Consider the following 15,995-nt stretch of genomic DNA (forward strand, 5'->3'; position numbering starts at 1 on the left):
ATTGGTCGTTCGTTCAATATGCAATTGAAATACTCGAGACTTAAGAGATCATATAGTAGTGCAGAAGATTAGAAGTCAAAAGTCAAGCTTGTGTGCTTGATTTTATATTGAATGATCACTAATGACTAATGAGGTTTTAGGTCAGAAGCATTACAGATTCTGCTCTTTTCGGTTTATGCTTTGCTATTGAACTCTAGATTATCAAAAAACCCATTATTTAATTAAAAATATCTATGGCGCTCGTTAAGTTCTTTCATGAGTGAGATTGTGAAGCTGAGTAATTTATTTACTTTTCTGTAATATAGTATTCTCTAAAAACGATCGATAGTGTTAGCTTGCTTTCGCATTATCTTGACTGTTTAATATTTAAGACAGTATTTCCCAACCCAAAGTGGAAGATAAAATTCCATTGATTATCTCACATAACACGTTCGGTGGCATTTGTTCTTTCTTCCTTTCTTCTGTTTCTTCTGCTGATGTCAGACACGAAATTTGTCAAATTCTCATTAGGGCTTTAGGAACTTTGATTTATGAACCTGGCATGTCGATCAAAATGCCATTTCATTCACATATGTATGTACAAAGGTGCTTCTAAATACCTATGCTGGTATCTTTCTACATACTTGTAGATATGCATGTACCTGAAAGTTCAAAGAGCTTAAAAATGACGTCAGTTTCGGCGACGCGCCATTGATAAATTTTTACTGTGTTTGTGTTGGCGATAAAACTGCGACAATTATTAAAATAAATAAAATAAAATACTTTTTTTCATTTAGCCAAGTCTTTGCTAAGCCAAAAACATTTGCGCAACAACAATGCGAACGACAGAATTTTGAAACAGCTGTTTAATAGCCAACACACATGTTTTCACGTTCATAGAAGAGAGAGCACGACGCGCCAATTCGATTTCCGTCTATAGCTTGCGCTCCCCATCCGCTCTTTTATGCTATAAACTTGCTCCAAACGCTCCGCATGAGTGAGCCGCATTGCTCTTTGTCTCGCTTTGTTGTTATTGTTGCTGAGCGGCAGCTGCCGCCGTCCCAGTCATTTTTATTATTAGTTATGACCTCATCATCGATTATTGCTCTGTGAGAGTAAGAGTGTGTGAGTGTGCAAGTGTGTGAATGTGTATAAGTGTGTGTGTGTGTTTCTGTTGATACTGTATTGAAACGAGTCGTCAATGTTGGCGTCTACGCGGGCGTCGCGCAGCTATAACAGCAACAGCAGCTGCAACTTAATGACTGAGCTTTGGCTGTTGTTGTTGTTGTTGTTGTTGTCGCTCTTGCGGTTGGCTCTGCTACCTGTTGTTACCTGTAAGTTGGGCGCCACGAGTGTTGTACAAACAAATCTAACACACCTCTTGTTAATTTTTCTGTTTATTCACAGCCATTGTTAATGTTGTTTTTGTTATTATAGTTGCCAAGCGTGCATAGCGGCATGCTGATTAATCTGTTGTTCCCCCCTCGCCCCTCCCTCCTGCTCTCTCTCCCTCTCATTCCCTGATCAAAGCTCAACTCAGTTTGGACATGTGTAGCAGTTATGTTTTTCATCAGATTTTTATGCAAATATTTTTTGTTTTCTGCCTTAATTTACAAGCTGTTAAATGCAAATATATGCCTAGCGTTTGGCTTAGGCGCCCCCAAAAATTTTTTCGCATTAATGCAAAAATGTCAGTACACTCAGAAAATTTTACTTAGTAGAAGTGTAGTAGGGAGAGTTGTTTGTTTTTACAGTTCTCGATAGCTGTTGCTGTTAAAAATAACTACAGTGTTGTAGTTAATGAAAATTGGTTAATGGTATATTTTGTTATACTTATTATTATTATTTTATTTTATGAATATATGCAATTTTTCATTGCTTTCGATACATTAGTTTCGATAACAGCTACTGCTTAAACACCATATCATCGAAAAGTTTAGAAGTAAGACTTTGGTATATTTAGATAAGAATTATCTGTGCCTCATATTTGAGTTAAAATTGCACCAGATTTTTCTCTAAGTGTCCGACATTCAACACACTGCGCAGACAGAATGTCAGACACATTTAAAAGTTCAATGTACATTATGTCTGTTTTGTTTAATCGCGTTCGGAAATTGTTTATTACTCACTTCTCTATGTCTCTGTCAGCTTGGGTCAATGAAATCATCTGCACGCGTCGTTAGTAAGATGCAATTTTTGTTTTTATGTCTGCTTAATAGATCGCATTTGAATGATTGTGCAATTATGGCGTTCAAATCGTTATTTCGCATTGTCCGGGTGCCAAAATTCTAAATGCATTTTTTTTTGTCGAAGTGATGAACAACAAACGCTTATGGAGGTGTTAATTAACCGCTTAGGTTTTCGTGTCTAAAGTGCGACAGTGAGCAATAATAGCATTTAATTTTAGAAGCAAAAAGTTGAGTAATTGAGCTTGTCTATTTTCTTTTTAAGCAGATAACCATTCGATGTGTTTCAACAATTTATATTAAGGATATCCAAAGATTAGTTTAAACCTTCTCCAATAGGAATACAAAAGAGTTTAACATATGGCTTAACTATGAAAAAGGAATACTAATTGCTGCTACAAATAACTTCTTCTAAATAGTTTGAAAAAGGCTACAATACAATACTACAAGACTACACGTTAGAAATAACGTGATTATGTTTGTAGTGCTCTTTTACAAATTTGTTCTTCCATTTGTTTATCATCGATATATTTCATCCCATATGTTTTTACTATTCGGTTAATATATTAGTACAACCATTTCATTTTGTCCCATTGTTATATTTAAGTACTCGTACGGTTTTCGTACAAATTGTGTAATTTTCCCACAGATAAACCAATTAAAACTGTATCTATTCGTAAAAGATAATTAAAAAAGCCTTTGTGCTTCATACTTTTTATTGTCGGCTTTTCAAATTGTATGAGATTGTGAAATCTAACAATAGAGCGATATATTTTCACATTTATTTGGAAAAGATTAAAGCTATGACGCGATGACATACATTTTACATAGTTTCCATTACAAATCAGAGCCGCAACGTATGATTTTTTAGATCCTCTATCTAATCTGACTCATACATAGGCAGTTTATAAATTTGCTTATCTGACCATTACATTTACTATGTTGGCGTGCTTTTGAATGCTTGCCTGGCCCATTAATATGGCTTATCTAGAGCTAGGGCTATTTCCGGTAGCACCTGAACGAAAAACATAAACAATTTTGTTTACAGACATTACATATATTTATCCCTCTCTTTTTGTCTTTCTGTTACTCTGCTTTAATAATTTATAGCCCAGGCTGCTGCTTATTGCTTATTCATGAATAAATTTTAACGTGTGAATATGCGTCGTTTTAGCTTTAACGAATACAAAACTTGTTTACCACAGTATGTAGCACATCATGTCAAGTTCTTAGAATCCAGATAAATATTTCATCAGACCGAAAATGAATCACGTTCGACAGTGACAGTTGGAGGGTCAAAGAAATGCTTGCAATTTCCTTAGATGCGGGCTAGAGTTCAGTGATCAGGTTCACGATCAGGTTGAATGAGATCAGCTCTCTTTTAATTTTATATTCTTGATTATACAAAGTATCCGTTTTTAAATACCTGCATCATTTCACAATTAATGGGATGTAAATACACCTTTTTGAAATTTTCAATTGTAGGAAAATATTTACTAATGGCAATATAATTTAGTTTTATACTTGTATACCAAGGATTCAAAAGTATTTCCAAATGTGTTGTTTCACACGGTCTGTTCTAACAGTCTGTTAAGTTTTCTGGCATATCAATTCTAACAGTCTGTTAAGTTTTCTGGCATATCAATTATAACAGTCTGTTACTTTTTCTGGCATTGCAATTAAAATTGCAGCCTTACTCATCACCTCCTCTCTCTCTCTCTCTCTCTTATATGCTTTCCTTCTGTTGTATACAATTGTTTTAACCCTTTTTTCAAAACATGCAAATAGTTGCTAATGGCTCTAAAATTTAATTTAAATGTGTACATTCCTTAGCAATTTAAAAGTACTATGTATTTCTAAATATGTATGTAATAACATAAACTGTTAAACAAATTCTGTTAAGTAAATAAACCCAGCAGTCCCACTCTCTTGCTTCTTCTCTTTCCGGGATCCGGAAATAGTGTAAACTGTTATCGTTGCACTTTTTATTTTGTAACAAGCAAGTACTTCCAATTATCTTTATTACTTTACGTAGACGCTTCTAACAGTCTGCTAGGTTGCTTGGCATATAAATAAATGCTGCACTCGCATATGCTCTGCTGCTTTTCCTTTTACAGGAACCGGAAATGTTGCAAATGGTTGCCAAGTGCTAGTCAGAATTGTTCTATTCTTGTGGTTGTTGTTGTTGTTGATGCGATCATCAGCAGACTCTCACACGCTTTTGTATACAAGACATGAAATTTACCTGCCATTAAAATACCAAATACCAAAATACAAATATGGCGTAAGTTGGACGCCTGTGGCACCCACACAAACATGCATGCATGTATGCATACATAAGTGCGGACCGAAGCCGAAAATAGACAAAGTAAAAAAAAAGAAACCTTAAAGAAATCTCTCAATGATATGCCAAATTTAGTGGCACGAACACACTTGGTAGGTGACGGAGGTGTTTCTCTTTTTGGCCATGTGGGCGTGCATCTTTGGCAACTTAGGTGGGCTGCTTAGAGTGCGAGTTTGTGTGTGTGTGTGTGTGTATGCAGTCATGTAATTGGCATCTCACACAAACCGCTAGACAAGTTAGACCGGCTAAAAACGCTCAAAAGCCGCCTGCACTAAATTCACTTTGGTTTGGATTCTTTAAGGCAATGACATAATCGCCGGATCGTACGTTCGTTTGCATTTGAATTGAATTTTTTGCACAGGTCTGTCCTCCATCTAGCATGTGTGTGTGTATTCTTCGTGTTGTTGTAGTATTAGTTTCTCAACATGTGTCATTTGAGTTTCTTTACCTCTCAGCTCAAAACCAGAAAAAAGAAAACAAATATAGCTTATATTGTGCATATTTTATGATCAGTTTAATTGTTGTTGTTGTTGTTATCGTGTGTGGGCAGCTACCAACAGCGTGCGGACAAGTTTGTTCGGTCATAAAAAAATATTGTCACTATGCAGCCGCAGCAGCAGCAACAACAACAGCAACTAATTGGGCGCGTTTTCCGCGCGTTTTTCAACAAATATTGCAGCGTTTTAAGTCGCTTTCATAATTAATTGCTAATTTTTCGCATCAATATTTAACAAAAACACATACGAGTATTGCTAACGCATTATTTGTACTTAGCTTATCTATTTATTGACTTCTAAAACTATTTGACAAATTGTTAAAAACAACAAATGTAATTAGCAGTTGTTCTTTTTTTATAAATTCTCTGTCAACCTAATTGTGTGTAGTATTTAAATTGAAGATTGCAAAATAATGCTTTCTAATTTGTTTAAATATAATATATATAATTATTCTGTCATTGTTAGGTCATTAGTATTTCAAATTCAGAAATGATTGGAGATCTAAAATTGTGTTGGAAACGTGCAAATTGAAGGCGCTCCTAATAGACTTAGAGTAGAACTTGATTCTCAGAAACGAACGAAGATCTAAACGTGCAAATTGAAGACGATTTTATTCCTTAAAGAAGTAGTTTCATGGTTGATCGATCTTCTCCGGGTGCTCATAGAGTTAGAGAATAATTGATGATTTCTGTACGCGTACTAATTATCAAAATCTTAGTATTATTAAAGTAATGTAGAAGCATGGTATTTGAGTTTTTAAAAACGTCAAGCTAGACTAGTTTAAAAGGAGAACATTTTATTTAAAAATTGTATTATGTAAATTTCATTTCATCATCTCAATCGATAGTCAAAAGGAAGTGCATTCAAATATTATTGCTTTAAAGAGAAGATATTCTTTTTCAGGTTCTAATTCTCTCACAGATATAGCTTCCAGGTCTCTTAGAATTAATAGAATAAAGTAGCTTCTTCAAAGTTAAAGATGATTTGATATCCAGCTTAATGGGAACTGATTTGTAAGTTCGTCGGCCTCTTCTCTCTCAACTGGGAGATTACAGGTCCATTGATTTATTGAAATGGCAAACATAGAAGGTCGTTTAAGAGCGCTGTAACAGTTTAAATGAATAATATAAATGGATCGAGAATAATTTATTTTAATTTGTCAATGTCACTGGCAATTTTGTTCCCAAGTTTTCTTCCGACAAGCTTAATGAGTAAATATGTATTAATCTTAAATACACATTAATGCTTGACGTCATTCCCCAGACTCTCTCTCTCTCTCTCGCTATAAATATTCCAATTGATAAGCCCAGTTCTAGCTGATGATATTTGTCACCGAAGACGAGGCTTATCAAGACTCTATGTCTATCATCAGTTCCTGTAACATCAGTCACAATTTGAAGCTCATTTGGTGCAGTAACAACATATTATAATTTAACAAAATCAACTACAAAATGTGAATTGACAGCAACGACGACAGCAATAATAAACAAAAGCGTCTTTGTTTTTGTTTTGGATATTTCATTTTTATTATTTATTACAAATTTGTGCGCATGATTTCATATTTGCGCTTTCGCTGTTCACAAAAATACAATATATTGTAAAAATATATGATATATACATAGTATAATATGTATATGGAAATCAACTAACTGCGTCGCACAAAATATCTGACCAGCTCGTGTTGCTTATAAGCGCTTCATATCGGCTATATGCTAGACGCCTACGTTACGTATGAGCAATATTTCAAAAAAATTTCTTAGACAAACTGCAATTGTACAATGATGCAATTACCATCGCGATTGCTGCTGTTGTTGTTGTTGCTGATTCTGCTCACGACATCCACTACTCATTGCCTTGCCACAAACACGGAAGCTGAAGCTTCCACTGTAATGGAAGCTCCCAGTGCGGTAGCCACAACAAAAATATTCACGTAAATACTATACTGTTGCTGTTGTTGTTTACGCCGCTTCAGCGCATCGGGCCATAAATAAATACATACCTACTTGTACATACTATAAGTATTGTAGTTTAATTTTTTTTATAAGTTTGTTGTTGTTCTCATGTAAGGCGCGAGCGCGTGCCCGTGTTTTTCCTCATATTGTGTGTTCGTTGCTTTTTTTATGGCTTTCCAACGAAGTCTACAAAGCTGAGACTACTTCAGATCTACTTATATGACGCGTGTTTTATTATTTTGGGTGTTTCGAAATGGAAACATGTGTCGCCGCCTTATGGAACGTGCCTGGCATAAAATTGCATTTGAAAATTGGCTAGCCATTAATGTTCAGCTTTTTACACAGTGTTTTAAGGTGTGTTTTTGTATTTTCGTTGTTGTCCTTCGAGAGTTCATTGCTGTTTAGTGCGAACTTATCGTAAATGGCAATTAATGCGCGTTAATGAAATGTCTGTACACACTACTTATAAGTATGTATGTATGTATGTAGTTGCCAAGATAAGCAGCTAAGTTCCTGATTCGCCATTTCTGAAGTTGCGACAGAAGACTACACGCTTAAGGAATGTGTATACTATATAGTCGTTATATAGAATCTGCTGAAATCTGCTGTTTAATGTTCAAGCTAAACAGAGCAGTGTGTTTGGAAATAAACAAAAACATCAGCCAGAATTAATTTAAATTGTGGTTATGCTTCCTGTTTCTGCAAAACTAAACACAAGCAGTCAATGCCATGGATTAGAAACGTTTCTTCTAACATCATTTTCTCCTTTACTTGGATTCTTTCAAAGCTCCATTACTTTGAAATATCAAGAAAAGAACAGTGACAAATAGAACAAGATTAAGTTTCTGTCGAAAAAAGAATAGAAAGTGGAACACTTTAATTTTAAAGCACGTTTTCCCAGCAAGCAGGTCTCTCAAAAGATATGAAAAACATATTGCAGGTGATAATTTTTCGAAACTTTTTTAAATACTGTTCTTATACGATTCTGTTCATAAGGTAATTAGCTATTAGATTTCAAAATCCTATCAACATTATAATGCTTTCTCAGACTAACTTGAACTGATTGACAACATTTTATCTTACTTCGAGAATAAAAGAGAGCTAATTCTTAATTGATAGGCGCTAATAGTTCCAACCTATGTTCTTTATTGTAAGAATTTGAAATAAAAATAAAATAAATATCGCGAAAAAGTTTCAGTGCTCAATATATTTGTTCTAAAAGAAATACAAACAATAGAATACTGATAGAATATTTTCTTGACTTCAATTTTTAAAAAAAGCGATTGAGAAACATTTTCTTCAACATCTAATACGTTTATTAACCAATTAACACTTTTGGGATACACTCTTATATTGTTAGGAAAACTTAAAGTTATTTATCTAACCCCATGTATACCACATCTGATACTTACAGAGAACTCTTAGATGTATGGCGAGCCAAAGCACATTGCAATGTGGTGCCAGAAGGGCGTACACAAGAGCTCTTTCAGGAAATGAGTTTTCATCCCAGCCAGGCACAGAGTAAGTAACACCAGTCCCATTACTACTATCTATTCTCCTTACTAACTGACTTAAATTGTTGCTTCTATATGTAGTTATCGAAATGTTGCAAACGGCGAAGAAAGTTTCCCGCAAAAGCAAGGGACAGAATAATGGTCTAACAGTGGGACAATTTTTTGTATTGGCTGCGGATTTGAAGCGTTTTCGGTATGTTGTCTAAATTGTGATTATATTTCAACATTAATCGATTGTCTCCCCATGCTGTGTAGCGCTCCAACGATTTCGAATGCACTGAACTTCTGTGAATTTAATTGCACAAAAACCTCAAGCCCTCTATTACAACAAGTAGATGATGTCAGCCAAGAAGCGATTAATGAATCTAGCTCCAATATAACTACAAAACTGCAACCCGCTACAAAAAAGAGTTCAACCAACTCATCGTCCTCTTCGACATCTTCATCGCCATCGTCATCGTCTTCGTCCACCAGCAACTCAACAGCAACGTCTAAGAACACGCATTATAATATCAAAAAGCCCGAGAATTATGGCACGGAACTCCGCAGTACAAAATCTTTTAGCAGTGTCGATGACACGAAAAAGAAAAAGAATTCCATCAACGAGCCTGTCGAGGTCTTTCTCGGCGGCTCCTGCAATCCCACCACTTGGAGAGCAGATGTGGCTATTCCCGCGCTTAAAAGATATGGCATTTCATTCTATAACCCTGTAGGTATCCCAAATTACTCAGAGATGATATTTCGAAAACTTAAACTAATATTCCTGCAACTGACTTTACAGCAAGTATCCGATTGGACGCCCGATCTCATTGAACTCGAGCATCGTGCCAAGGAGAAGGCCCGTGTACTATTCTTTGTTATGGATTCGGAAACTCGCGCATCTGCTGGTGCCATCGAGGCGGCACATATAGCGGGTCAAAACTGCAAGCAGCTCGTGTTGGTCTTACATCCGTATAAACCCAATCAGAAGATACTGAATGAGCCTCTGTCGCAGCAGTAAGTCGCACAGATTTCCAAGATCGATCAATGCATATTGACTTTTGTTTCTTTTGTTCAGAGAATACCTCGATTTAAATCGAAATCAGTTGATACTTAAGGAGCTGGTCTCCCGTCGCGGCCTGCCAGTATTGGACAATATACCATCTGGTTTGCAGCGCACCAAGGAAATACTATCTGGCATTAGGGATCCACCGTCCAAAATATCTTCTATATTAAAGTAAGTAACTAAACATAATTTTCACTCAAATAGAGTATAATTCTTCGTCCGACTGAGAATAGAAAATGCTTACTACATCAGCCCATTTCTGCTTAGATCTACTATTACAAATATTAAACCATTTAAGAGCTAATAGAAATTATTTATATTATTAGACGGCACGACTTTTTCTTTGTTATAAACATGTGAATGAAAATAAGGAATCTACTCTTATATATGGATATTGTAGCATAAAAACAAAATCAAAATAATGGGAACTCTCTAAAAATTGATACTACTGTTGAATATATATCTTTTGGAAGACTTTTCCGCTCACCATGTGGCTAAATTCTTTGTTTTTATCTATTTATTTTTATTTATATATTATTTATTTTTTATTTATTATACTTATCTAATTCCATAACTTTTCCTTCTTTGCAGTACCGTACGCGGCGCTTTCGATCGCGTTAATCCCCAAAGCGAACTACTCACTGTGGAACAGTGTAAACAAGCTCTCTTATTCTTAGGCTATGCTCAGAGTTTAGTTAATATAGATAATCTAACTAAGATAATAATCAACCAACGCGAATCATTAAAACTGCTACAAACGCACAGTACAAAGGCAGGCGAGGAACAGCCAGTATGCGAGCCCGCGCCCACATTGCCAAATCATGAGCTCATCGATTTCGATCTATTCTGTGTCATCTCGGCCTATTTATCCGTTCTGCAACAGGAAATACACGAGAGTGGATGCATATCGCCCATCAAGGGAACGAATGTGCCACCGCCGCAGGTTTATTTTACAAATGGTGAGTACACCAATTGACAACTGAATGATTCACTAATGACAAGTTGATTTATTATCACCAAGAACAATCCAGAAATGAATTAATTACAGATTCTTCTGTTGTAATTAAAAATTGGTTGAATAATTGGTAAAATCCTACAAATTTTTGACGATTTTAGAGGAAGAAATTCTTGATCTTGAGAGGTTGAAAATATTAATACATTTGTAGATACGTTCCTAAAAAGCGTCTATCAAAGAACAATGTATTAATTTATGGCGTTTTTCTGCAGAAAACACAAGTTTTCCAAGAAGTCGTTGAAGACAATTCGAACTCCAAAGGGGGAAAAAGGGCTCTAAAAACGTTTCACGAAAGTAGTCCCACAACAAAATGTTTCTAATTTCTTTTCGGACTTTGTTATTCAACACAGACGAATGTATAAACCATGATCACTTCTTTGATATGTATTTGGCGATTCGAATATTAGTTTTAGCGAAGATATTTCTAATTATTTGAAAACAGCTTTTATCCTAGAGTTGAAGATTCTTTAAAAGATTTTAAATGAATAAAATATTATTGTATTTTTCAAACCTTTAGTACCAATATAATGTAATACTTGTCTATTTTCAGCTCCCGATGTGGACATCTACTACTCGGCCAGTAAAAACATTTCGCGAACTTCGAGCAATGCAAGCGTGCCATCCAACAGCAGCAGCGGCATCGGACACGATCTGGAACGTCAAAATATCTTGGAGCAGCTGAGTCGCAGTCGGGATAGTGGCACCTCTTCGCCACAGCCACAATTGGAGCCGCTGAACAAACGCTTGGCCACCAATTCAACGGCGCTAAGTAAAAAGCAACAGCCACAAATATTGTTAAATGTCGAATCGATAGAGACAACCGAAATAATCACGACGAAGACTATAGAAACAAATGTGGCAGGAAGTGGCTCAGCTGCGACAGCTACTGGAACAGGGATAGGGACCTCGACAGCCAATATTGGCGAGGAGGAGGAAAGCGACAGCAATGATTCGGTCTTCTCCAGCAGCAGTTCGATAGCTAGTGCCGGCGATATTCTTTCCTGCATCAGCAATGGCTGGGACATGCGCGATGTCTACTTGGGTGGCAGCTGTGTTATGCGCACCAAGTGGCGCCAAAAGTTCGCCGGTCCGTTTTTGCAAGCCAAGGGCATCTCCTTCCATATACCCGCACTCCACGAGAGCATACAGCAGGCCTACACCCAGGCCCAGACACAGGCGCAAGAGTCGTCCAACTCGGACAATTTGCAGGAGCAACAGCAGCAACGTTCCTATACGCGCACGCGTCGCAAGTGTCGGGGCAATCAACTGCAGCTGGAGGAGGAGGAGGAGCTGACGGTCACTGAGGATTCGCTCAGCTGGTCACTGCCATCGGTTGCTGTGCGTCAGAGTCTATATAATCCAGCCTTGCTCGACTCCAGTCGCGTACTGCTCTTCGTCATCACCAATGAGACCCGATCGTTGGCGCCCATGACGTTGGCGGCTCACTGCATAGGCCTAATGTACAATGTCGTCTTGGCCGTCCAAATGCTGCCGGACGATTGTGTCTTGAATGGGGAAAAGGTAGGTTACGCAGTCTTAAACATTTCAATTCAAATATCAATTGTTTAAGTTTCAATATACAATATGGGTTGAATTGTGGAAAAAGGGGAAAAGGAAAATGCTTTGTTATCGTGATCTAAACTCTGTTTTTTCCGTCCACAGCTCACTCCGGCTGCCATCAAGGACTACAATCGTGGTCGCTCCTATCTCATCGACTTGGCCAAGCGTCAGGGTGTGCCCGTCTTCAATGATATACAGGCGGCCCTCGACTGCACTGTTGCCAAAGTGCAGGCCATTAACAATCGCGATCGTTGCTAAATTATTCGTACCTGCTTTCAGTTCCAGCACGTGACAATTTAAGCTAATACTATGTAATTGTTTTATTTAGTGAAATTTATGTTTATATTTTCTAAACTCTGGACCATAAAAACAAATTACCTAAAAGTGTTTAATTAAATTATAATTTAGTCTAAAGTCAATCTATTTACTAATCTATGCTATCTAAAATGTATCCATTAAATTATACTTAAAGCTATTGTCTCTTCTACCTGCTATATGCTATGCGTCCCCCTAAAGCTTATACGTAATTTGTATGCCCCCCATAATTTGTAAGTGTATAAAATTTTATAAAATTGTCGTCGCCCAGAAAGCGCATTTCAAATCGAGCATTACAACTTATGCTAACTTATTATTTATTTAACATATTAGTGCATGTGTTAAATTCAATGTAAATATATCCACAGAGACACATGCGTAAATATGCATAAAATTGTAGCTATATTAACGTTTAGTTAAATATTTATGCAGTCATCAATTGCTGCCAAACATATAAATATTTTATTACATAGAATTATACGCATATTATATACACATAGTGGCCCACAGTACCAGTTTTGGTTGCAAAATATCTCAATAAACAAGATTTTCTAACAAACAAAATAATTGAATTTCTCAAAGCTTCGAAAAATCGGAGCTCTGAATAAATCCAATGTTTTTGAAAGCTCGAAAAATTTAATAGTTTGCTTACAAACATTTCGTTTTAATAGTTTTGGTATCCCATATCGCTATACAAGTTGCAAGAATCGATGAAACGGTTTCCCAAATAAAAATCACTACCCGCTTAATTGAATTTTGTTGTCAACAAAAATGTTGTTGAAAATGTTGAAAGATTTTAAATGGACTATTACAATTTCGACTCACCAGTGCGCTTTTTTTATCTCATCTTTTCATATCACGCATCAAATATATTTTCAGCAATTCTGCATTCAGAAAATTGTTCTTTTATTCAAAAATTATAGCTTCTATTCCACGGTGTATTGGCCACATACAAGTACAAAAGCTGGCTGTTATAGCATACAAACATACGTTGGGGGGCATCAGTTGCTTACCAACACTTCAGCTGCAGCGCTGCCATTTTGCTATACGTATCCAAATTTAGCTTGCGCTGCCTGTCAGGGGAAAATAGAGAGCTCCCATTCCAACAAGCTGGCAGCACTGCCTCGATCAGCCGCCCACCAGAGCGCAATGTGACGTGACAAGTGGCGCGCACGCACACACAAACACTCAGTGAGCACCAGCACTCTCACTCTCCGCGCGATTATACTGTTGTCAGTTTCGCTTTGTTGCTATTTAATGCGATTTTTAAAGATTTTTGCCAATGTAAGAATTAATTGTAAACCTAATATTTGTACCGCACAAGTTTGTTGCATACAACTTGTAGGTATTGGTTTTTAGAACATTCTTTTGTCTCCTTCTTCTATTTGGGGGCAGTGTGGGCTGTGCGCCGCTTTGATTTTCAGTCGCCAAACGTCTGTGGTACGTACGGTTTGCTAGCCCAGTCTATATAGTTGTCTAGTTGGCTGTGTCGGGGCCAAGTATGTGTGTGTGTGTATGCGTGTGAGTGAGTGAGTGCGACGGCGGGTTCAATCAACTGTGTTTTAGTTTTCTAGTCCCGCACATTCTTCGACTAGACTAGCGCCCCACTCCCCCCCATCGTGTGAATGAGCAAAAGTTGAAGTGAATGCATGACAAAGTGTTAATTGTGGCTAATAAAGAAAAAATAACAAATTTGTTCAATCGATGGCATTAATGAATTTCCTATTGGACAGAAAACTTGGAAAATTGTTTGATTTTTGCAAAAACAACTACGTAACATCGCACATTTGTGTAGGTGAGCCAGATTGAGAGCGACCGCGGCAGAGCACCAGAGAGAGTGCAAGGCAGTGATAAGTGAGCAGAGAGCCAAAGTGTCGGCGGCTCTCTTGCATTTTTCAGCTGCGGCTGCGACGGCGACAGAAGCCGTAGTTGAGTTCAAGTGACGTGCTCGTGAAGACAACGGCAAGAAATACAAAATAGCAAATAAACAGAATAAAAAACTTTATTCTGTTTAATTAAAATAAATGAACGTTAACTGAACCAAAATCAGTTTTGTATTTTAATTAAAAGTTGTCTGTCTCGCGAAGAAGAACAAAAGCGCAAAATGCACACAACAACAATAACTGTGCAGCAACAACAACAATAATAATAACAATAACAACAGCAGCAAGCCATACGTAAGCCGCTTAAAGAAACAGTGCAATATAAAGCAACATCAAAAGCAAACATAATAAAACAGACAAGACCAAAATAAGAGAGGGAAATAATAACAATAAAATGTAGCAGTGTACAAGCGTGTAAAATACAATTTCAGTGCCAAATAAGCGTCAGCGGGTTTAATTATAACGAGAGGAAAAGTCAAATATAACTATACATACACGCATACACGTACATACATATAAAGAAATCAACAAGTGTGTGGCGTTTCGTCTGGTCGGTCTACTTCGCTTTCATTCATGCGGTCAGTGCGATTCAGCAACAACAAAAACAACAGCAACACCAACACCAGTAGCGATAATAGCGGCAGGAACAACAAGTAGACACTGATAAAAAAAAGTTCCAACTGTTACAGCAGCAACAACAATAACAAAGGCATTGTCTGCTGCAAAGCTTTTTTGTAAGTTTCCACACTACTTATACATATATTTATAAATAAACATATTGTTCTAACCTTTTTGTTTGTCGATTTATTAAACCTCTCAAGTCAGCTTTCGTAGCTTTAGAAGCTGATCTACACACATACATATATTTATATATAAAAACATACTATATACTATAGTAATAAACTAGCAAACACGTTATCTTCGTGGCTGCGATGATTAAATACGCTTAGAAACTATTTTGAGCTGATTCTGTCAACGACATTATTTATTCGGTACGATCAGCCGTTCAGTTCAGTTATTCCATTTAATTTTAAAGATACATTTTATTTTCTTATTTCTGTATATAAATTACAGAATAAATAAATATGAAATATCTTGAAATCGTAATAAGCCCATCATAGCCCATTATTCAATTGAAGGAAGTCAATTCAACAATTGTTTAGGGAATGAATCAATAGATCGGCATTCAGAAAATAATATAAATATTGATAGTCGAGTAAATAATAAATAAACCTGCTACGAAATGTTTTAGAAAATGTTGGTATTTATTTACCGCTAAGGAAAAATAACATTTAATATTAAAAATTGAAAGCTATGGACAAATCAAGTAATTAATTTAAAGGGAAACTTTTCGTACCAGTAGTCGTATCAGTTTTTAAAATATTTTTAAATTGTTTAATCTTAGTAAATTATTATTTCCGCATTATTTGCGCTGAAGGCACCCATTAGGATCTATTACAAACCTTAGACTAAAGCGTATTACATCGAACAAATCTTTAAACATACTTGCTCATACTATATACATATGTATGTATGTATTTATATTGTCATTGAATGGCGAAGCAGGCGTTGATAGTGTGAATAGATTGATGGCTTTTGTCGCACACGGTCTGTGGTTGCATAATCCTAAAGCTTAGGCGCCTGTAGGGGTCAGGTTAAATAATTCCGAAAGCTGTGTTGAATTATCAATAAATGCATGTGTTAA

At 36.5% G+C, this 15,995-nt stretch overlaps 2 protein-coding genes across 6 annotated transcripts in view; both read left to right on the plus strand.

Annotated features, from left to right (window-relative positions):
- The window catches only part of LOC115626365, a 31,537-nt gene extending 19,026 nt beyond the window's left edge, over positions 1-12,511 (plus strand). For 4 of the 5 annotated variants that reach the window (XM_030521717.1, XM_030521719.1, XM_030521716.1 and 1 more), the window contains 8 exons: positions 8,373-8,479; positions 8,554-8,665; positions 8,728-9,181; positions 9,254-9,468; positions 9,530-9,688; positions 10,109-10,476; positions 11,083-12,053; positions 12,195-12,511. In XM_030521717.1, coding sequence (XP_030377577.1) covers positions 8,373-8,479; positions 8,554-8,665; positions 8,728-9,181; positions 9,254-9,468; positions 9,530-9,688; positions 10,109-10,476; positions 11,083-12,053; positions 12,195-12,350 — 2,542 coding nt within the window. In that variant the 3' untranslated portion in view covers positions 12,351-12,511. Of the gene's footprint in view, positions 1-6,763; positions 6,937-8,372; positions 8,480-8,553; positions 8,666-8,727; positions 9,182-9,253; positions 9,469-9,529; positions 9,689-10,108; positions 10,477-11,082; positions 12,054-12,194 lie in introns of those variants that run through there. The other variant, XM_030521718.1, reaches the window with a different exon arrangement.
- Positions 12,512-13,870: 1,359 nt separating this feature from the next.
- Positions 13,871-15,995, plus strand: part of LOC115626604 (transcription factor HNF-4 homolog) — a 35,563-nt gene continuing 33,438 nt past the window's right edge. Inside the window, exon 1 of the mRNA XM_030521996.1 lies at positions 13,871-15,024. The gene's annotated coding sequence lies outside the window, so the exon portion shown is untranslated. The remainder of the gene's footprint in view (positions 15,025-15,995) is intronic.

This window comes from Scaptodrosophila lebanonensis, unplaced genomic scaffold, assembly GCF_003285725.1.
Source record: "Scaptodrosophila lebanonensis strain 11010-0011.00,11010-0021.00 unplaced genomic scaffold, SlebRS2 tig00000085-arrow-pilon, whole genome shotgun sequence".
Lineage (NCBI taxonomy): Eukaryota > Metazoa > Arthropoda > Insecta > Diptera > Drosophilidae > Scaptodrosophila > Scaptodrosophila lebanonensis.